The sequence below is a fragment of the Microplitis mediator genome, chromosome 8, assembly GCF_029852145.1.
Source record: "Microplitis mediator isolate UGA2020A chromosome 8, iyMicMedi2.1, whole genome shotgun sequence".
In the NCBI taxonomy this organism is placed as follows: Eukaryota; Metazoa; Arthropoda; class Insecta; order Hymenoptera; family Braconidae; genus Microplitis; species Microplitis mediator.
In genome coordinates, this window is record NC_079976.1 from 24,304,051 (window position 1) to 24,328,534 (window position 24,484).

At 27.1% G+C, this 24,484-nt stretch overlaps 1 protein-coding gene across 1 annotated transcript; it reads right to left on the reverse strand.

Annotated features, from left to right (window-relative positions):
• Nucleotides 1-15,077: 15,077 nt before the first annotated feature.
• LOC130673207 (serine/threonine-protein kinase polo) lies at nt 15,078-22,788 on the reverse strand. Its single transcript, XM_057478159.1, has 4 exons — nt 22,688-22,788; nt 20,015-20,239; nt 18,718-19,923; nt 15,078-15,836 (listed from the first exon to the last, which is right to left on the reverse strand). The coding sequence occupies exons 1-4, from the start codon at nt 22,778-22,780 to the stop codon at nt 15,639-15,641; spliced, it is 1,722 nt and encodes a 573-aa protein (XP_057334142.1). The 5' UTR covers nt 22,781-22,788; the 3' UTR covers nt 15,078-15,638.
• Between the last annotated feature and the right edge of the window lie 1,696 nt (nt 22,789-24,484).

The following is a 24,484-nucleotide window of genomic DNA, read 5'->3' on the forward strand; positions in this document are numbered from 1 at the left end:
TTGCAGAATTCGACAGAATTGGGCTGAATTAAAATTTTAATTCTTTCAAATCCGGTCTTACCGAATTAAACAGAATATAATAGAATTGAAATTTTCAATTCAGCTGATTTCTGTTTTACAGAATTCGACAGAATATAATAGAATGAAAATTTTTAATTCGGTCGAATTCAGTCGTTTAATCAGGGTCACGAACTAACAGCGATGAGAATTTTTATACAAGTGAAGGATTTTCTTAGGACTAAAAAAAATTTCTTGTGTCAAAAATTTTTTCTCGACCTAAAAAATTTTCTTGAGGCGAATAAAAATTTTTTCGCCTTTCCTTCTTTTCTGAGTACGAAATAAATTAAAAAAATGAAAATTGTATAAAAATTAAGAGATTCTATGAACAATTAATTAAAAAAACATTATTATGAATATTTAAGAATAATTATTCAAAATAATTGAATTATCATCGCAGCTTTTTATTGAAAATGTTATGTCCAAATAATTTTTTTTTATTATTTTTATAATTATTTAAAATAATTATTTCTGAGCTCCTCTTTGAAAAGCGCGCGAAAACGCAGCGTCAGCTTTTTCACCTTTTTATGCGGCAAAGAATAGTGGGAAGACACCTGCAATAAGTTTAACGAATAAATAATAAACTGTTGTCACTTTCCACCAATGACAATGATTATAAATTCCCCATCAAATCACCAACCAAAGTTTATAAAAAGCCTGAGCACCCATAGCTCAGGGCTAGTCGGTTCATAAAACTTACGGTCCGCGAATATTCGAACGTCGAAATTTCGTGCACTCTTATTGCAGGATTCCGCCCTAGGCGTTGAAAGGTCAATAAGAGGATTTTTAATATTTGCAACATAAACCTTATTGTAGGAATCCGTTTCGGCGTTGAATAATCAATAAGGCATTTCTTAATTTATCTAGACTAATTCTTATTGCAGGAATCCGCTACGGCGTCGAAATAATCAATAAGAAATAGTCAAAGATCGTGAATTTATCACTAACCTTACTGCAGGAATCCGCCCTAGGCGTAGAATAATCAGTAAGGCATTTAAAGCTAAAATCTTTTGTATCCAATTATTGCAGGAATCCGTTTCGGCGTTGAATAATCAGTAATTGAATTCAAATTATTATTAAAAATCCTCAAATATTGATCTAAAATTCGATCTGACGCAACTGTAGTAATCGTTCGTCTAGTACAATATTTGTCGGATTATAAAAACCATCCGGTACGATCGAACCAGTGACGCAAATCACGTGAATTTGCGATTCCATCTCGTGCCGAGTTAATTTGCGCATAAAACCACTTTTCGGGTGTGAAAAAGGACGCATTAAAAATAAATTGAAATCTTATAAAAATATCTGTTAAGGATAAATAATCCTATAATATAAATTAAATATAAAGTTGTGAAAACTTAGAGTGAACAAGTGACGTTCAGTAAAAACGTTGTAATTTGAAATAATTAATAAAAGATCAAGTTCATCACTTCAACCTTGCGGTTTCATTCGAAAGTAGTACATAAGATATCATCCTATCAACCCAGCCGCACCCATTCTACCAACCTTGCAGGAAGGCCGAGTGAGCTGTTTAGTTCTGGAGGGATAATAGCTGCCGCACTAGAAGAATTGACATCGAAAGGTAGGTGAAAGAACTATTTTTCTATCATCATAAAATACTTTGGCTTAAACAAGAGCACCAGTCTCTTTGGAGACGTTTGGGTTCTTAATTTTCGAAAAGATCCACTATAAATAATAAATTATAGGAAGATAATTTCTTCCTCGTATTCTTTATTGTTGTCCGCACCCTCCAACCCGCTTGTCCAAAAATTACTATCGCTACCAAAAAGGGAGAAATCCCGGATAAATAATAAAAAAATTAAGCGGCGGACATAACAAAAATATGATAAAATTATCTAATTATCTCATACATTTTTTCATAGATAATTGAAGTGACATGGCAAATTTATAATCTTATTTTCTAAATAAATGTATAAGATGTCAAGTCACGTTCAAGGTATTCTACAAATTATTTATTTTAATCATTTTTATCTTTAATAATTAAATGATTATAAATCAATTTAATTACTCAGTTTATAATAAAAATAACGATTTAAATAAACAGAAAATTTTAATGATTGAATGCACAGTAATGGAAATTTAAGATAATAAATATCAAGGATGTTATAGTGTCATAACTATTTCAACAATGAATAAGTACTTTAATTTGTCTCTGTATAAATGTACTGGTTTGTTTACGCTAAACCGAGAGCCGAGTGATGACTCGAGTTGCAATGGAAAAAAAGTTATAATAATTTGCTAACTCATGCAATATTATTGCATCGTCTATTGGAGACTTTAATGTTGCTTTATATTGCAGTGAATGTCTTAAATTGAAACGCAACAATAAATTTTAAAATGTATTTGTCACGATAGAGTTATTCTTAAAATAAATGTTTGAGCTCTCGGCAGCCTCAGTTAATCGTCGCGGGTCAATTAAAGATAACAAAGACATTATGTTACTAACTAGACTTTGAATTACAACAGTATATGTTGTTTTTTTTATAAATGTACGGGTAAGATAAAAATTTCATGATACTGAAAATAGCTTTTAAAAATATTAAAGTTTTTAAATCTTGACATGTATTTTAGACAGCCCTATTCAAAAGTTCCCATAGAATCCATTGAAATGGATCAAGTGTACGGGATTCTATGGGAACTTTCGAATAGGGGGGGGGGGTCTCATGTCGCAATTTTCAAAAAAATTTTATACAGACTACCCATCATACACTTGCCCTTCATAAGCCTCTTTTTCTAAATCAACGTTACTGAGCCCAGACAGCTGCCCCCAACTAATCGCCCTAAGAAATTTCGTACCAGACCGTGGCTTTATCAACCCGATTAAAAATATCTGGCCGAAAATACGTCGAAAAAATTAAACGGCCCGAAATTCGCTCAAGCCGTAGAATTTTATTGGAAGAAGTTGAAAGTTGGCCGAAAACGCCCCGAAATTTTATTATTCTTAATAAACGCAATATTTCTCATGTTCGCGCTATATATTGAAAATAAACTTATTGTAATTTAATTACATTTTTCTCATAAGTTTGATATGGATCTATACTAATATTATAAAAAAGTAGAAATTGTAATAATAATTAGTCGTGTAGTATTGGAGCGAAATCGGAATAAGCTCACTATAGTATCCAAATTTAATTACATGTTAATATAAATTCTTTTACTTACATCTACATCATTATTAATTCATAACAGAATTCATAAATTATAATAATAATACCGTTTTTTCTCCAAATTATTTGACGCGATTCTTGAGTTAGATTGATTTTGAAACCAGTTCATATTTATGTCTAATTATGAATTTCATTATGAAAGTCAGAATTAAATTCATAATGAATCATAATTTGTTTTGCACGGGTAGTCGTAGCTCTTGAAAAAATTTGATCAAAATGCGTCGAAACTAGAAATGTCAAGCTGCAAAATGCTTTTTTTTTAATCTCGATACGATTATTTTTCACGAACTTACAGCCTTGCAAAAATTACTAACAAATTTCTAAAAATTTTCGGTTCCTTCAATTTATGGCATGGGTGTATAGAGTTTTTGTGAAATCTTCCAAAAAATGAAATTTTTAAATTGATTAAAATAAAAAATATACTATCCTTTATATTCCACACGGAGCAAATGGGCTTGAGAAATCTATGAATTTTGATTATACTGTCGACCAAAATTGAAACAAAAAGTCGAGTTGCCAAAAAATTGTTATGCTGCACTACAAAAAATATTATACACTTAAAAATCATTAATAAATAGTAGGGGAGACCGGGGCAAGACGGCCCACCTGGGGCAAGAAGACCCACCTCAAAAATTAACCAAAAATTTTTTTTTCTTGTTTTCTTTTGATTATCACAAATTTAGATTATTTACTCATTTTTAGCCTGATACGTGAAACTTGGGGCAAAATGAACCACTCAAAAATTCTAAAAGAAAATGTATTTCATAGTATTATAACCTAGTCATGATTAATTTAATAGAAATATCATTTTTTGGTTAATTATATGGATTTGGATTAAAATAGAGCATTTGAAAAAGTTAAAAAAACCAATAATCAATTTTCTACCGAAGTGAAAAAATGACTCGTATTATATCAAAAAAGGTTATTTCGAGTAATATTAAAGTAAATACAGTTGTTAAAGAGAAAAATATAAACATTTGTTACGCGGGAAAGTTTTTTACAATTAAAAAAAAAAAATTTTTTTTTTTATTTTTTTTCGGAGGGGGCCGTCTTGCCCCAAAAAAAAAAAAATGTTTTTCAGGAGCTTCACCAAAATTTTGGTGAATTGAGTTAAAGTTGGACAAGAGTAAATCGACTTGATAGTTAAAAGCCACAAATAATAATAACCGGCTTAGGTGGGCCGTCTTGCCCCGGTCTCCCCTAATGAATATTATTTGTCTAAATTAGGATTTATAGTAGAAAATAAAAAAGTTTTAAATCCTCACAATAATAATTATAGTGCAGCATAATAATTTTTTGACGACTCAACTTCCTGTTTCAAGTTTAGTCGACAGCTGAATAAGAACTCGTACATTTTTTGTCTCCACTTTTCTCCGTGCAGACATAACCGGAAGGCACTTTTTTTATTTTATCGATACATTAAGAAACAAAATTTGTGAATTGTAATTTATTTTATGGAAAATTTTTTAAATTAATAAAACATTTGTTGGATTAAATTTATATTTATTCAATTAAAATAAATTTATTTAAATATGAATGATAATTTACTTGATTTAATAAAATATATTATTGCTTCTGGTAAAAATGACATGTTTACTTGCAACTATAATTTATCGTTATTTTTAATACTCCAACAAATTCACGAAACTGATAACTTAAATCAAATTTAATTTTTATTTGACTTAAAAAAAATCGCAATAAAAAATAAAAATTTTCAAAAACACAAAAAATGATTCAAATCTAAATTACAAGTTTAATTTTTCATCAGTTACTTACATGATACTATAAATACTTTCGATATTGTTTCGAGTAATATTCCAAGTGAATAAGCGATAAATAATTCAACGTGTGGTCAAACCTTTATCTGATGCTCTATGAATGAGTCAATTGATTTAAAATAATCTGTGATAATTTAAGAACTTGAAACAAAGATCTAATCAAACTTCGATACCGATCGATAAAATAATTCTCGAGTATTTAATTATATATGTTTACTAATATTTATTATCTCGGCTACTTAAATTGAAGTATAAGTATTTCGTGCAGTCAATAACCCAAAGAAAAAAAAGTAAATATGAGACGAATTGTTTTAATATAGTTAGACTTGTCAACATATTTTCAACGACACTTAATCTTTAATAATAATAAAATTAAAAGATAAAATCATTATAATAAATTTTTTTTTATCTTGTCATGCAGCAGTGATAAAATAAAACTCAAAAATATAATTATAATAAATAAGCTTCTTCATTTATTAATTTATATTACAATTATAGTGACTAGACATTTTTTTTATATCCCCGGGTCAAAAATAAAACTTGATTTGGATTTGGTTTACCAAGTCGAAATTTGGAGCCATTTTTCACAAGACAAACTCGACTTTTTTATACGGAGATATGAAATACGTTGAGTTTTCGCCTTGATTTAGACTTAACTGACTTACTTAGTCACGATTGAAGACGAAAAAGTTGAAATCGAGTCGAAATTAACTTGGTTTAGACTTATTCGACTTAAATTATAAGACGAAAATGTCAAAACTAAGGCGAAAGTAAGGCGAATAAATAAATTTTTTCCGACTTGATTCAGCAAGTCAAAAGTAAGGTGAATGACGATCATGCTCGAAGCAAAGACGAATAAGTTCAAACTTAGATAAAAAATACGAATAAGTTGAAATAAGTAGAAACTAAGAAGAAAAAAGTTCAAAAAGTTGAAAAAAATTTAATTTAAGTCGAAAAAGTCGAGATCTTATCGAAAAATCGTTGGCAAATCGATAACTTCAAAAGAAAATAAGGTGAAGCAAGTCTAAATCAAGTTTTATTTTTGACCCGGGTCTTTAATTTATTTAAATTATACTTCCATAAGAGTCACTGTAAGAATTCCATTATGAAATTTAAATATAATATTCTAGCAGATTCGGCTATTGACTAAAAAAATGATATAAATAATATTGTTCCTCGGCTGAAAAATGGCCGATAGGTAAAAGTTTTTAGCCGAAAAAAGACCGAGAGGGCTAAATTTGCCCGAAATTACGCCGAAATCATAGAATTTTATTCAAGGAGGTCTAAATTTGGCTGAAAACACAGAATTTTTATTGAGTCGACTTATTCTCGGATTTTTTTAGGCCATTTTTTGACTTGGCTGACTCGTGTTCACTACCTGGGCCTTTTTTTGGCCGAGAAATTTTTTATTATTATTTTGGCTTGAAATTTTTTTTCCCGGGACTGAAAATACTTAAGTCATGTGTCATCATTAGAAAAATACTAATGCATGTCCCATAATACTTTGATAGAATTGTAAATTACTTATACTATAATTTTATAGTATTTTTCGTTCCATTTATAATAGTATATTCCACACCAAGGGAGGATAGTAAGACATTCCAAGCCACGTGATTACCTACCCCGAGCCGAAGGCGAGCTAATTTTTTCATCATACCTGCACCAAAAGTTTAAATTCCTGCCCTGTTTAGAGGGAAGATAACAGATCTTTTTTTTTTGAGAAAACAAATGATAAAAAATTAGCGCATACGCCATTCTTCCCACAAACAGTTGCAGAAGTATAAACTTTCAATTACAGATGTGGCAAAAAATTGTCTTTACACCATGGAAGAAAGTAAAAAATCCCAATCCGAGTGTTTGCCACCCTTGCCTTCGGCTCGGGTAGACAATTATACACGCGGGTTGTCCTACTTTTCTCCCTTGTATGTAATATACTATTATCAATGTTTGATTAATCAACTCAAAATCAATAATAACTGTAATTAATTTTGTTTTCAAATTTATCCTATGGAAATCATAAATGCGCTGTCCGTTTTTAAATCAATGCTTTATTTTTTTTTAATTAATTAATAAAATTAAAGTACGGTAATGTAAGTTCAAGGTCATTGCATTGGATAAATTTGAAAAATGAGGGGGGGAGGGCACCGCCTCAGAATCACCACAAAGTTAGTCTTTAATTGATATTAACCTTTCGTTACACGCTCTTTCTCAAGTGTCTCATTCGTATTCACGCCAACTTTATTAGGTTGAGTAGTGTTGTGTGAAGAATCTCCGTATAGCGCGTGTAGCGAAGGGTTAAATCAGTAGAAAATAGTAAATTATCAATTGTTATTTTGTAAAAAAGTAGCATAGATGTCGTATAATATCAGTAAAAAATCATATGGTATAAAAAATTAATAAATAGCATATGACTGTGTAATTTTTTAAGTAAACCGCTGGTGAAAAAATACAAGTTTTTTCTGCCGAAAAGTGGCCGACCAAAGGCCCAGGCAATAAAAATAAGGCCAAAAACTATCTAGGCCTAAAATTGCCGAAAACTGGAAAATTTTCTATTATATAGGGGAGGGTGGGGCAGAGCGGCCCCCCTAAGCCAATTATTATTTTTTGTGGCTTTCAACCATAAGATCACTTTACTTTTGTTCTATTTCGAACAAATTTATGGACATTTTGCCAAAATTCGGAAAAATTTTTTTTTTTTTTGTGGGGCAGAGCGGCCCCCCTTCAAAAAGTGATAAAAAAATTTTTTTTTTTCGTTTTTTTTTTCTTTAAATTGTTTTCATCATTAAGAATGTATTTCTTTCTCTTGACAACTATTTTTGGTTTTATATTACTCGAAAAAAATTTTTTAAAGCGTAAAAAATCGTTCACTCTCGATTACCTTAATTACTAATTGTTATTTAATAAAAAAAAAATCAATTCTATAATTTTACTTTATTTCAAAAATTTATCAAGTAAAAAAAAAATTTAATTTTTATAAATTTTTAGTGACCAAATTTGCCTCTTACATAGAGAAACGAAAAATATGAAAAAATAATTTTTTCGAAAGTTTCGGCTGGTCCATTTTGCCCCAGGTGTTATGCGTAGGGCTAGAAATGTGGAATTATGATAATTTTTTTTTAATTTGACGATAAAAATATGAAAAAATCACTTTTTCAAAATTTTGGGCTTGTCCATTTTGCCCCAAATGTCATGCGTAGGGGTAAAAATGCGCAAACATATCGGATTTATAGTAATTAGTCGAAAAAAAAAAAATTTTTTTTTTGGTCAAAATTTTAAGGGGGCCGCTCTGCCTCACCCTCCCCTAATTCTACTTAAAAAGAAAATTACTTTTGTCGAAAATAGGTCGACTTAATTTATTGGAAAATTTTCGGTTTGTTTTTTAAAAATAATAAAATTTTGGTGTTTTCGGGTACTTCCGGCCTTTTCTAAGAAATCATGCTTTGGCATGATTTCGGCCTTTTTAAATAAAATTGAATGGTTTCGGCGTAATTTCGGTCAAATTCGGTTAATCCTTTAAGCCCTTATTTGGCAAAATATTTTTACCCGGGAATACCTAAACTTTGTTTTTTACAGTTACCAGCAACAACAAAAAAAATACCAAAAGTAATATTACATTCATCCCGGTCCGGAATTTTAGTGTTAAAATAAACTCCTCTTTGGAGTGAATTTCATTCCGAGGGTATTAAATAAACTAAAAAGTCATATACTCCAGATTTAATCCGCGTTTACTCCAAAAATATTTTAAATAGTGTATGGAATTCACTACACTGATACAAGTGTTTCCTCAAGGGTCGGCAGTACTAATCGAACTTCCGGATTTAAGATTTCTAATTACGTTTTAAATTTTATGGGACTCAAATAATGAAAATCTTCTGAGGAAGTTCGTCTTCTTTCCGGAAGCTAAAAAAATTTTTCTAATGATAATTGATGAATAAATGAATAGAAATCTAAAATTCGAGAATTCGTTGAGTTCGGCCCGGCCTTAAGTCAAGAGAATAAATTTTCTGAAAAATGTTTCTTCACAAAGAGAAAATAAAATTTTCATTCAAGAATATGTTGTTGAATTGAAAACATGTGCGAAGAAATTTAAATCCTGAAGTCTACTTTTTCATTCAACTTAGACCGAACATTTTTCTCTTCTTTAATCAAAGAAAACAAAATTATCATGATCAATAAGTTCTTCTATTGATTGAAGAAAAATTATTATTCAAATTTCCATTAAAGGAAAAAAATATTTAAACTAGAAGAGCTTATTCTCTATAGAGAAGAAAACCCGGGAAAATTATCTGGCCGAAAAATAGTCAAAGAGGCCTAAATTTGAACGAAATTTCGCAGAAGCCGTAGGATTTTATTGGGAGAAGTTAAAAGTTTCCCGAAAACACGACGAAATTTTATTTTTCTTAACAAAAATGTCAAAAATTCGCCAATAAATTGAGTCGGCCTTTTTTCGGTCACTTTGCGGCCGAGAAAAAATTTAATTATTATTTTGGCTTGAAATTTTTATACCCGAGAATGATCTATGTTTTACTATACAGTATATAGAATAATAATAATGATAATAATTAATAACAGTTATATTAAAATTGTTCTAATTTAAGATTAAAATTAATTACTTATAAATGTAAATTACTTAATAATCGCAATGATGTATGAAACTCGATTGTTATACGATACAAAAATTGTGATTGAATGCATAAAGGATGACCGCAAGGAGCTTAGACTCCATGGCCATATAAACAAAATTTCTATCTATCTATTTATCTACACAGAAAAAAAAAAAATTCTCGACTGAAGGTCAATATTCTTGATTCAAAAATATTTTTTTGGAGACCTAAATTTTGTCAAATAAAGTAGAAATTTTCTCCCACCAAGACGATTTTTTTTTAACCAAGACAAATTCTCGGCTCAAGAAAATCTTGACTTGGTTCCCGAAAACGTTTGTCTGCAAAAATATTTTCTTGATTCAAGATAACTTTTTTTTCTGTGTATGTATTTTTTTTTTTTTTTGTAAAAGAATCGACTAAGTAATTAAAACTAAAATTTAAAAAAATAAAGTGCTACCCAATGTCTTCAAACAATTACTCGACAACAAAATAATGACTTGCGAAATATTATGATACTGCAGCGTTATAAGATAATTATATATATTATTACTACTCTTGTAAATGACATAGTTATATATTTTAACAACGTGCTTTTCGTATCGCTGTATATAAATATTATTTTAACATTTTTTTGATAAAAAATTTTGATTAACAAAACCAAATAAAATGTCATGTATATTTTATTAATTTATCTGTAAAAATTATTTTAAAAAATTACGATAGTAATAATTTATCAATATTTAGACTTCTATACATTTAAAAAAAAAAGTATAATCTTCCACATAATAAATTATTTTGTAATTGCAAATAAAAATTTATAAAAATACTTAAATTTAATTTATTCAGTAAATATACGTCTACACAACATATTATGCAATAAAAAAAAGTCCTGAATAATTATATTAATTTTACAGATAAATTGACGAAACAAAAAAATTTTAATCTAAAAAAAAAATAATTTTTTTTTTTACTTACATCAATTTTATAAATTTATATATAAATTGAACTAAAGTACAAATTTATAATCTCCGTTGTTTGTTATTATTAATTAACTTGATTTAATTACATGATTGTAATTAAAAAAAAATCCACTTGCAATTTAAACGAAACCATAAAAAAAAAAAAAGAAACTATTAATTAAAAACTTTTGTAACAAAAATATTGTGATTCAAAATGAATAAAATAAAATAAAAAAAAAAGTATTAGCACAGAGCAATGCCGTGGCGTGTACTGAATTAAATTAAACACCGCAGCAACATAAATGCCGGCATCTACATGGACAAATTGCAAGTATATAGTACAGTACAGTCTGATAAACAAGTAATTCAAATAAACTGAGTATTTATAATCATATATAGTATGACTAAGAGCATTGCTTAAGTAAAGATGTTAACTAAGATACGGAACATAAAAACGGATAATTTTTCAATTAGACTGTACATAATGTTCATAAGTATGTACGCATGTGCATTAATATAAGATTGTAGTAGAGTTCTTTACTCTTTATTTTATATAGATATATATTAACTGGGAATATTCTCCCGTCCAGGGACACTCACATTATTCTTTACAGCCTTGTCTGAGATTTGTAATTATAACTGTCGTGAATTAATCATTATTGTTTCGGAATAATTTTATTTTATTTTTTTACTTTTTCTTATGTAATGTTAACTATTGAAGATTTTATTTATTTTAAAAAAATAAAACTGTCATGTAATTGAATAGTTTTAAGAATATTTAAATTAAAGCTAAACCCTATAAAAAAAATCCAGCTTGGATTCCCACATGACGTTTTCGGATGGATTCCCATATGATTTCCTAAAGAAATCCAGCATAGATCCTTACATGGTTTTTTCAATCCACATGCAAAAATTCAAATGGGAACCTTGTTTAAATTCCTATGGGGAATGTTACAATGATTTCCCATGGGCCATGGGAAAATTATGGAAAAGTCCACAAGGGAACTGACCCTACCAAAAAAATTGATGTATTCTCAAATGGTTCCCCAGAGGAAATAGCATAGATCCCGATATATATTCTCATGGGTCCCTATGGGATCCACGTGATGAATCTATTATAGATTCCCATGTGGAGTTTTACCTCAATCTACATCAGAATCTTGTATGGATCAGGAATTAGGAAAATTAACAAAAAATGTCACGTTATTGATACAAATACCATAAAAAGCGTATGTGTTTTCATAAAATTTCCTGGAGTATAAGCCTTTGTACGATTCCTTATTTAGTGTTTTATTAAAATTATTTGTAATTTCTATAAAGATGTAATACTTGTTGAGTTAATCAATAAACCAATAATTTATTACAAAAATACTGATGTAAAGAGCTTCAAGTAATCAATTTTTTTGTAAAAAAATATCCTGCCTATAGAATATTAATCTGTTCTTTTATTCATATAAGCGTATCAATAGACGACAGACATAGAAATCCAGATACTCCAGATTCTATAGAAATTACTCCTATAGAAACCAAGATTTTTATATTAATTTCCCGCAAAGAAATCTATATATCCAAGTTCCCATATCCCGCATGAAAAAACCATATACTGTCGATAATATATAAAAAAATATATGGTAAATAACTGAACATATATGACGGCAAAATTATTAATATTGATTAATATATGATTTATCATATATAATAATGTATACGTTTAATATTATAATAATCCATATCATTTATAATATATGTGATTATGTACTTGTGATATTGTATCAAATATTATATGTCCGCTTTATATATTAATTTATAACGTAAAATATATGTTTCATCTTATAAATTAATTTATAATTTCAATATTATTATAATCCATATGATTTATAATATATGGAATTGTATACATATGATATTACATCTCAAATTATATTCTCGTTTTATATATAAACTTATAATTTCAATATTATAAAAATTTCGATATTATTATACATAAATAATTTAAAAAATACACTCATACCAAAAATTAAAGGAAAAAAAAAATTTGAGAAATTTTTTAGTGATTTTTGCAAGACTGTAACTTCATGAAAAATAATCGTATCGAGATTTTAAAAAAAAAGCATTTTATAGCATGAAATCTTTAGTTTTATGTTTGTAATAATATATATAAACATAAATCTATATAAATATATATTAACATACATTTATACAAATATATGTGAACATATATTTATATAATTATATATTTACATATATAAATATTATACTTCAGTCATATAATTAAATCATATATCTTACCATATAACTTAAAGTATAGTATAAAATATTATAAGCAATACTTATAAGTTAGCATGTAAAAAAATATATTACCGATATATATGTTGCAAATTATAAAATCATATAATATTTCGGCAAAATTTTGTATATGGCTCCATATATGACTTCTTATAATTCCATATAATTTATCATATATTTTTAATTATACTGAAGCTCATATATTGCTTTTTCATACGGGATAGGAATCCAGATACACATGGATTCTTATATTCAACCATAGACTCCTATATTAATTTCTATGGATTCTTACAAAAATCAATACTTTCCTATATGGATTGGTTTGCTGACATTATCAGGTCGGCGTGAGTTTCTGATTGCTTGCTCTGTTTATAAGATGCTGAGATTACATCATGATAGAATACTACTGCAAGACTTCAGTGTTTTAACTTCAGTTCATGCACGTTCTCTTAGACAAACTGATGTATTAAGTTTACCGTATGCTCGGACTGTTACATTTGACAACTCGTTTATTGTTACGGCAGTTAGAGTGTGGAATCAATTACCGGAGGAGATTGTTACAATTATTGATTACAATGAATTTCGATCAAAATATTATATGTTTTTTATAGATAAAGATAATCAATGATTGTAATTCCTGTACATTCAAAATTTTATATTAACTACTGTCATTTGTACACAGCAAATTATAATTGATCAACTTGCTTTGAGACAACGTAACTTATTATTGCCGTTGTTGTAATTTTTACAATTATTTGTTATTGGCAATATTATTATTATTATTATTATTATTATTATTATTATTATTATTATTATTATTATTATTAATATTATTATTATTATTATTGTTGTTATTATTGTTATTATTGTTACTTTTATTATTATTATTATTATTATTATTATTATTATTATTCTTATTATTATTATTATTATTATTATTATTATTATTATTATTATTATTATTATTATTGTTATTATTGTTACTATTATTATTATTATTATTATTATTATTATTATTATTATTATTATTATTATTATTATTATTATTATTATTATTATTATTATTATTATTATTATTATTATTATTATTATTATTATTATTATTATTATTATTGTTATTATTGTTATTATTGTTACTTTTATTATTATTATTATTATTATTATTGTTATTATTGTTACTTTTATTATTATTATTATTATTATTATTATTATTATTATTATTATTATTATTATGAAATTTATTTTTGCGCCTCTCTATATATATTTATCATTTTGTATTTATTGTAAGGCCCTTAGGGAGCTAAGGCTTCAGGGCCTAAAAATTTTAATAAATAAAATAAATAAATAAATAAATGGATTCCTATGCAATCCCACATGAATTTTTTTGATAGGGTACTCTTTACTATATTTTTTAGTATCAATACTTAAGGCTTGTATTTCATTTATTTTATTTAAAATTTAAAAAAGTATATTTTTTTAAAAAACGTTTTATTATATATAATTGAAATACTTAATATAAAAATAATATTCTATTTTAATAATTAAAAAAAAAGAACTTAATTTATTCCCAATAACCGGTTGAGCTCAATTTAATGTCAAACCTATCAATGTTAAGTATTCGACCTAATTTTTAGCTCAGCGTTACTGCAATTATGTTTCGCTAATTAACTGGTATTATATATTTTGTACTACAAACAATAAATTAAAATAACTATGAATTACTAAGACATTTTATTTTTCTAGTAAAAAAAAAAAAAAAAAGTGAATTTTATTAAAAATTGCTCGTTTATTTTAAATTTATTACCAATAAAAATTAAACCATTTATTTAATTCACAAGCACGCAAATTGAAAAATTATTATTTATAAAATCTTTTTATTTTAAATACTTAATAATAAATTAAAAATTAAAAGTAACATGCAAATAGCAAAGCAAAATTTACTTTGTAATCTCGAAAGATGACTGAATTAAAAAAAAAAAAAAAATACCGAGTGCAGTAAGTTAATAATAAATTCATCTTAATGCTCAGTAATAATAATAGTAATTAATAATTATTTAAAAATACAATTCGTTTAAAAATTCATTACTACAATTCATGTTTTTATTATTATTATTATTATTTATTTACTTAACTAATTTATTATTCAATGTATAAAAATGGATAATAATTAATTTTAATTGCTTATATTAATTATATATTTACACTTTTTATTATGAAATTAAGGCCTCGTTTTTTGAATTTTCTATTGAATTATTATTTTTTTTTTTTTTTTTTTTTTTTATTCATAAAAATATTAAAAAATTAATTTTAATTATTAAATGCTTATTTAATAATACATTTTATAAATAACTAAAATTCTTTTTTTATCTCTCTCGTTTTCTTTTTTTTTATCTCATGTTTGTCAGTTATTACTTATTGTAATTAAAAAAAATATATATAAATTAATTATCAATAATATGAATAACTAAATCAATAAGTAATAAATTATTCATATATAAATTGTCTGTCTCCTGTGATTTTTTTTCGCTCACCTCAGATGCGAAGCATCGGAGCGCTCAAATTATTTACTGACAATTACGATAAAAAAGAAAAAAAAAAAAGAAAAAAAAAGGAATTAAACTTACAAAATAATTGTCTACAATTTAAACAATATTGTTAAAAAAAAATACGATTCAATAATTAATACCTACCCAAAAAAAAAAATTACCAGGTTTGTATATAATTTTTTTTTTTGTAATGAAATGTTTTCTCAGGTAAAAAAAAAGTTTAATTTTGTCGCGAGTTTGCAATCATAAGGTCAAGCTTTTCGAGTGCATATTCCAAATTGCGTGCAAGTCCAGCGCTACATCCATTTGATTGTATTGTTTCAAAACGGTACGTACGGAAATTTTTCTCTTGATCAATGTAAGTAACAGCAGCCATCAATGGACACATTATTATTTTTGAGTGATCCAGGAAATTAATCTACAAAAAAAAATTTTATAATTTTTGTTCAATAAAAATTACGGAATATTTTTAAAAATAATGATTTTAAAATTTGAGCTACGGATTATTATTTTCAATTACTGATTAAAAAAAAAAATTAATTCATTACACCGGCACACAAAAAAAAATAAGTTCTCTGTACTTTTGACGGGACCGATTTATTCCCATGTATTTTGACCCGCTGAATCCGAATCCGAGGTCCGTTTAACCCGTACACCCTCAGATTTTTCGAAAACTTTAAAAAACCTCAAAAATACACAAAAATCGACTGTTTTTTAAATTTATAAATTTTTTTAACCCTAACTAAGCAAGATTTTTGTGTATTTCGGTCCTCCACATACTAACCTGAAGTTTATTTAAAACATTAGCCATTTAAAGTCTGAGAAAATTCCAAAAAACCCCAAAAAATTGCAAAAAAGCAAAAAAATTCTTAGTGTTGTGATGAAAAAAATTTTTTGAAGCATATTAAAATTTTTTTATGTTTTAGGCCAAAATATTTTTTATATATATATCACAGATCGAACAATATGATTTCTTTTATTTATGTCGATTTAAAAAATGATTTTTGTTATACCAAATTTTATTTTTTTCGATTTTTTGGGAATTTTTGCCATTTATTTAAAAATTTTAGAGATATCTGAGCCATGGATGTTCGAGAATTATATGTGACAGATAAACATACATGAAAATAATTATTTATTTAGCCCTATAAAATTTTTTTCATCACAATACTAAGAATTTTTTTGCTTTTTTGCAATTTTTTGGGGTTTTTTGGAATTTTCTCAGACTTTAAATGGCTAATGTTTTAAATAAACTTCAGGTTAGTATGTGGAGGACCGAAATACACAAAAATCTTGCTTAGTTAGGGTTAAAAAAATTTATAAATTTAAAAAACAGTCGATTTTTGTGTATTTTTGAGGTTTTTTAAAGTTTTCGAAAAATCTGAGGGTGTACGGGTTAAACGGACCTCGGATTCGGATTCAGCGGGTCAAAATACATGGGAATAAATCGGTCCCGTCAAAAGTACAGAGAACTTATTTTTTTTTGTGTGCCGGTGTTATTTTTGAAACCCGGCATCTAAAAGACTGCAATAATTTTATAACATAAAATTCCTGTAATTAATTTTTGGAATTTCTAACTAAATATCTCGATAATTATTGAATTTTTCAAAAAATTACAAGATACCTTTTTTGTAGAGAATTTTATTGTCTACAAAAAAGCATTCTTGTAATTTTTTAACCAACTCAATATTCACGAAGATATTTTTAAAAAACTAATCACACTTTTTTATTAATAACTAAAATTTTCAATAAAAAATTTTTCATCTCAATTAAAATAAATATAATTTTGGAAAGTTTACATTTTTCATAAATTTTATGCCAAAGTACACTTATTTCTTGATACCACCCGATTTCGTTAAAAATTTTTATGCAGAGTATCAACTCAAAATTTATGATAAAAATCTATACTAGCTTTCATAAAAATATTCAAATATTTTAATAAAAATTTTTACAGCTGATCAAAGTGACCGATGAGAATTAAAAGAATAAATATCGCGTTACTAGAACCATAAGGGCGTATCTCAATTTATACGCCCTTTTGGTTCTGCAGAAAAATTTTTTTTTGCTCTAATCAATGTAAAAATGATGAAAACATTAAAATCTATAAAAAAAACCGGAAAAAAAAATTTTTTTATTATACGCCTTTTTGGGTTTAAGAAAAAATTGTTTTAAAGTCATAAGGGCGTATCCTGTTTTTTCGATTTATTATCAATTATAGGTCAGAGTAAGGAAAAAAATTGCAAGGGTAATAAAAATGATCACTCCACAACTTAATTTATCTGAACAAATATTTATTTAAGTAAAAAACCGAATTTCTTTATTTAATTTTGATCGAATCTTAAGTTTGTTATAATTTTTTTAATTCAACAATTAATGTAAAAAATATGTATAATTCGAAAATGAAAAAAATGCATTTAAAAAATTCTAAATTCTATGAGTGCTGTGAAATTTAATTTAATCAAATTAAAAAAATGCACTTTCAAATTTTTCAATTTTTCAAAGGTGCATTTTTTCATTTTTCAATCAAGGTTTCATTTTCTGTTTTCTGTTTTTTTCTTTTTTTTTTTTTTTTTTTCATCGGTATTATCAAAATTTAATTTTTAGCGATGGTAATAGTTTATAAATTTTTTTATTATTATCAAGTTATGTTGTAAAAAAAATTAAAAAATCTTTTTTTTTATAATCTTAGGTACAGATGATCCTGACGATGGCGATGGCATAGGACTAATACCCTAATGAATTTATTTTTTCTTTAATTTTCATTCGTTTTTTCACTTAAATAAATATTTGTTCATATAAATTAAATTGTGGAGTGATAATTTTTATTACCCTCGCAATTTTTTTTCTTACTCTGATCTATAATTGATAATAAATCGAAAAAACAGGATACACCCTTATGACTTTAAAAAATTTTTTTCTTAAAACCAAAAGGGCGTAGAACAAAAAAATTTTTTTTTTTCGTTTTTTCCATAGATTTTAATGTTTTCAACATTTTTACATTGATTGGAGCAAAAAAAAATTTTTTTATACGCCCTTTTGGTTCTGCAGGACCAAAAGGGCGTATAATTTGAGATACGCCCTTCTGGTTCTAGTAACGCGATATATAAGATACAAAGTAGACTTCAAATTAAACTTTTCTCATAATCATCATAAAATAAATATTTTAATTAAAAAAAATTTGTATTTAAAATAAAAATTATTCAAATTTTCCCGCGCGAAATAAAGCGTTAACTTAAAAATTGATAACTAAATCCGTTAAATGTAAATAATTCAAAATAAAATAAAATAAAAAAACAAACCTGAACAGTTCCATTATTTAACTGCATAACAACCGCAGTTTGTGTGCGGAACCATTGATGCATATACGGTACACGTGACATGGCGTCATTTTTAACAGCAACCGAGCCGCCAGCTTTCATAAGATGCTCATTCATATATTGCAAAAAAAATGTCATTAATTTCATTTTTTTTTCCAACGATTCCGGATAATCTTTTACAGTATAATAAGTCTCAGTGAGATCACGACTGATGTAATGAATATTAAATTTGTTAGCTAACATAATAAGTCTTGTTCCATCATTGTACATGACACCGACTCCATCATCACACAACTGATACCCAAATCCATATTTATCTGAATAATCAACCCACTTGCTAACCCAAACCAGAGGTTGAGCTGAAGGATCAGTATTTTCCACAGCCAATGAGGCGTCAGTACGACCTGGTTTAGCAGCCAGGACTGCAGTGACTTGTTCCTTCAATGTTATCAGCATACGCTTGATATTACGACCAGATTTCTGGGCATCTGTTTGGGATTCAGGTGTTTTAGTTCCAACACGTGGTGCTGGACTTGTTGGTATGCGAAATACTGCTTTTTCATCCTCTTCGTTTCGATTCATTTCAGACAGAGGTTTGCGATTATGTGACTCGAGAGTGTCAAGACGTGGCGCCATTGTTAGACATGACAATGGAAGACTTCGCGGCATGTATCCGGATGTGAAAAATGGATCCTTGAGTAGCTTCATAACACTGGGTCTTTTGGTTGGATTGCCCTGCAGTGTGTTCGTTATCATCGAAACAGCGGTGCTGCTGATATTTGATGGGGTTTTGTAATTAACTGTCTTAATACGGGCATAAGTTTCACGAAGACTTGAGGTTTCAAATGGCGGCTTACCAACCAACAGCGTGTACATGATACAGCCGATACTCCAGACATCAACTTCATATGAGTGACCGGCTTTTGTTAATATTTCAGGTGCTATATAATTTGGAGTACCGCATAGTGTTTTCTTACGCTCACCATCATGTGATAATTTTGTTGCCAATCCAAAATCACCAATTTTAACTTGTAATTCATCATTTAAAAATAAATTACCTAATTTTAAATCACGATGAATTATTTTATTTTTATGTAAATAATAAACACCGTCTAATATTTGTTTCATAAAATAACGAGTTTCACATTCTGTTAGAGCTTTTCTACGTTTGTGTAATTCCATCATTGACTAAAAAAATTAAAAAAACAAAAAAAAACAAAAAAATTAAAAAAAAAATAAAATCATAAAAATATAATAAATAAAATAAAAAAATTCTTACTCTCTTACGACATAATTCTAATATAATATAGACGTTATAACAATCATCAAAAAAACCATAAAAACCAACAACATTTTTGTGATTTAAACTTTTGTGAATTTGAATTTCCTGTGTCATTTTTTCACGATGATTACTTTTAGTCATCATTGACTTTGATACTATTTTACCAGCATATACATTTTGTGATTTAGATTCACGTATCTCGTAGCATTTAGCAAATCCACCCTATAAATAAAATTACATATATATTTTTTAAATTTAAATATCGTTGCCCGTATAAAAAAGTTGCGGTATTCCGCAGGTGATCCGCTGATTATCATGTGGAAGTCATATTTTGACACAAATATGAATTCCGGATGAATTCCTAATGAATACACAAAGATAGTATAGAAATATAGTTCAAGTGATAGATTGTATGAAAAATTCTATTGCAAAAAATTTTTTTTTTCTTGCGGGGAAATTGGGAGTTTTTTTTTAGCAGAGTGATCTCGGAGTGAAGTGGATTTTATTTCACTCCCAATTCACTCCTGTCCGGAGTTTTAACATTTCAATGAATTTATATTAAACTGTTAAACACTTCGCGAATTTTTTTTAGTGTATTGACCTAAAAGAGCTTTAATTAATAAATTTTTCAAATTCATTTTAGTTTAGAAAAAAATAATTGTTTCTGTAGAAAATTATTTTACAGGTGGTTCATTATGCCCCAGATATTGCAAATCAGCTTAAAATATCAGAGATAACATAATTTGACCGAAAATGAAAGAAAAAAAAAATTTACTAAATTTTTGAAGGGGGCCTTCATGCCCCAGGTTCCCCGATTACTTCGTTACTGCTAATTTAAAAAAAAAATATCTCTCATTTTACGTGTCAACTTATAATATAATCATTACAATCTATTCCTAACTTTCTTTCCATATTATCATTTGATACTCATCCAGAAATCATCTGAAATTCATATTTGTGTCAAAATATGACTTCCACATGATATTCAGCTGATCACCTGCGAATTACCGGTGGAATCCCGCAACTTTTTTACACGGGTGATGTTAAAATTAAGGAAGGCATCAGTTGTTCATTATAAATTTTTACTGTTCAGTTTCCTACTAAAATTTATTTTATAGTTCTATTGCCTACTCAAAAATATTTCATGATGTTCAATTGATTACTTACCTGTGTACACAAATCAATAAAAAATCTAATTAACGTAAACAAGCTTCTGATTTCTTTGCTGAGAAAATCAAGTAGAGGAGAAGTGATCAACGTTCAAGACTGATCACTTGAGAAAACATTGAGAATACATTGACTCCCCAGAAATACTTGAACACTTTGAATTTATCTGCCCTAAAACGGGCCTACGGCTGCTAAATACTACAAAATCCTCCAAAAACTATGTCCATTTTGGGCCTATGAACAGAATATCTAATTCGAATGTGAACTTCTTTGGTTGTCCCTTTGAACGTCTGTCAAAAAGCTGGTACTGGACTACAACGACTAACCACGAACTCCTCCACGTGCAATCTTATTGTCTTCATTATTTTTTTATATCTACACTTATTCAGCAGCAAATTGACGTACAGAGAAAAAAAAAATAATTGTAGCTGAATAAATTTCCCAAGCGAGCCATGAATTTGTTTTTTTGAAAAAATTTTTCCCGGCCCCGTAGACCTTAAAAACAAAACCAAAAAATTTAGAAAAATTTTGTCTCGACCTTTTTCTTATGATTCCGCAGAAACCGTGGCTCAAAAAATTATTTTGCTGGAAGATCTTTAAACTAGAGATTTCAAGCTTCAATTTGCTTTTTTTTTTTTTCGATACATCATTTTTCACGAAAATACAGCCTTCCAAAAATCACTAAAAAATTTATAAAATTTTTTTGTTCCTGTGTATATTGCAATCCATCGCTTAAATATGACTCGCCAGATCCATCATAAGATACTGGATTGAATCTCATAATTAAAGTAGAAAATGACCTGGTCAGGCCACTAATTTTTGATAGAATACTCCGAATTTTTCAGTTGCTATTGTAAAGACTAGTGGTCTTGATATTTTCCAGATCAGCTGTGGTTTTTTTTCTTAAATTATCAGACTTGAACGTTGATCATTTTTCCTCTACTTGATTTTCTCAGCAAATAAATCAGAAGCTCATCTACACTAATTAGATTTTTTATTGATTAGTGTACAGAGGTAAGTAATCAATTGAATATCATGAAATATTTTTAAGTGGCAACAGAACTAGAAAATAAATTTTAGTAGGCAACTGAGCAGTAAAAATAATGTACGAAAAAATATAGCAGGCATTTGATACATTCAGCAAAAATTATAATTTTAAATAAATAAAAAAATTAATATATTTTATTTTTAAATATCAGCAGCAGCATGAGGTTAATTTTTTTAAAAATTCAAAAAAGCTGATGATCCTGAAGTCAGCAGACAATTAGTAATTTTCGGATTTTTTTCAACAAATAAATTACAAAAAAAACTAAAAATATGCACATGTAGAAAATTTTAAAAACTACAGGTGCAATTTTTTGAAATATTTTTTTTTTTATAATTTATCATTTAAAAAAAATCAAAATTTATTAGACGTCGGCTAACTTGAGTATCATAAATTAAAAATATAAATGAATAAAATATACAAACTAAATATGACATATATATATTACAAGGACATACTTTTCCAAAGAAGCGGCCCTTGAGGTAACTTTTGCCCCCAGTCTCATCGTAAATAACATCAGGAATAATAGACTCTTTTTCATCTTTAGACATTTTGTTTAAAAGTTACCGCACTGGATTTATAACACTAACGAAAAATATATAAATATATATGTGTTTATTTACTATTACAACCTACAAACAATTATATTTAATCACAGGAGTCAGTAATTGTCTGGCATTAAATTCTTAGCCGACGAAAACTCAACACCACCTCAGGATAGCAAACAGCACTTTCTATATCTTTATATATTTTGGCAACGGACGGTTTTTAAAATTATATCAACCAATCAGATACTCACTAACTCAAACGGTTAACGAACCGGAAATAAATTCAGTAAACTTTATTTTTTTTTCCCATATTTACTTTTTAATTTTCGTTTTTTATTTCTATTTATTTATTTTTAATTATTTTAATTATTAATATTTTATAATTAACACTATCGCGGGTATTTTTATTATTTTTATGACAGTTTTAAAATGTGACATGCAAATTATTTAAATGGAGATGCGGCTTTATGGTCGCGTCCCGTGTTACCGATGGATTAGACGCGGAACGAAATTTAAACTGATGGCGGGTAAATTTAAAATGGAAATTTAAAAAAAAAAATTTATTGAGATTTTTTAGTTTTTTGCTTCAATGACTTTTTTAATAGAATTTTAAAATCAAAACTGATGACTGCAGCCAGTATCAGGAACATTACAAATTTTATATAAAAAAAATTGATAAATTTTAGGAAAAAAAAATAGAAGACAAAATTAAGGAAATAAACGAAAAAATTTACGCAAAGATATTAAATATTAAATAAATCAAAACAATGTCATTTAGATAACAAATATGGATTCTATTAATTAAATCAATGCTCAGTATTTAATGACAATTGAATATTAGAGTACACGGTAATAATTATATGAAAATAATTGTCATAAATAGGGACGAGATTTTTTAAATGAGTAGTTCAAATTTTTGATATTACGGCGAAAATATAGATCTTATTAAAAAAATTTTTGAACAAAAGTTGTAGGAAATTTAATTTTCTAAAAAAAATGTCTCTTATGATTTTTTTATACGATCAATATTTTCACCGTAATTCACAAATTAAAATTCATAATGAATGATTCAAAATTTGATTAATTATGAAAATCTTAATTTTGAATTTACAGCTTTCTTATTAGCCCTAAGAAAAAATTATAAGAAACATTTTTTTAAGGAAATTTAATTTCCTACAACTTTTGTTAAAAAAATTTTTGAATAAGACCAATATTTTCCCCGTAATATCAAAAACTTCACACCACTAAGTATTAATTATTTTTAAATTAACGCAAAAATCCTGGCCCTAGTCATAAAGAATTTTGAATAGTACACGGAAAAAAATAAACTTTAAAAATTAGTATTTTGAATAACTCGGAACCCGGGTGTCAATATGGGGAATTTTAACATTCCAAATAATAAATTTTATAACACGCGTCGTCAATTTTCTACATATCAGTTACGATTTTTAAAATTCAAACAGTAATTTTTTTGCATAGACAATAAATTTTCATACCTATGCTGTAATTATTCACGTTTTAATCATAAATAAAAAACTACAATTATCCAAAAAATTAAAGGAACAAGAAAATTTTATAAATTTTTTAGTGATTTTTGGAAGGCTGTATTTTCGTGAGAAATGATTGTATCGAAAAAATAAAAAAGCAAATTGAAGCTTGAAATTTCTAGTTTGAAGATCTTTCAGCAAAATAAATTTTTGAGCCACG

What these genes read in the sequence shown, in the direction of transcription:
- LOC130673207 (XM_057478159.1), bottom strand. Translation starts at nt 22,780, where the DNA reads ATGTCTAAAGATGAAAAAGAGTCTATTATTCCTGATGTTATTTACGAT. An exon ending in AGGGCCGCTTCTTTGGAAAA is followed by an intron (nt 20,240 to 22,687) that starts GTATGTCCTTGT and finishes TTTTATTTATAG; the next exon opens with GGTGGATTTGCTAAATGCTA. An exon ending in TAGAATTATGTCGTAAGAGA is followed by an intron (nt 19,924 to 20,014) that starts GTAAGAATTTTT and finishes TAATTTTTTTAG; the next exon opens with TCAATGATGGAATTACACAA.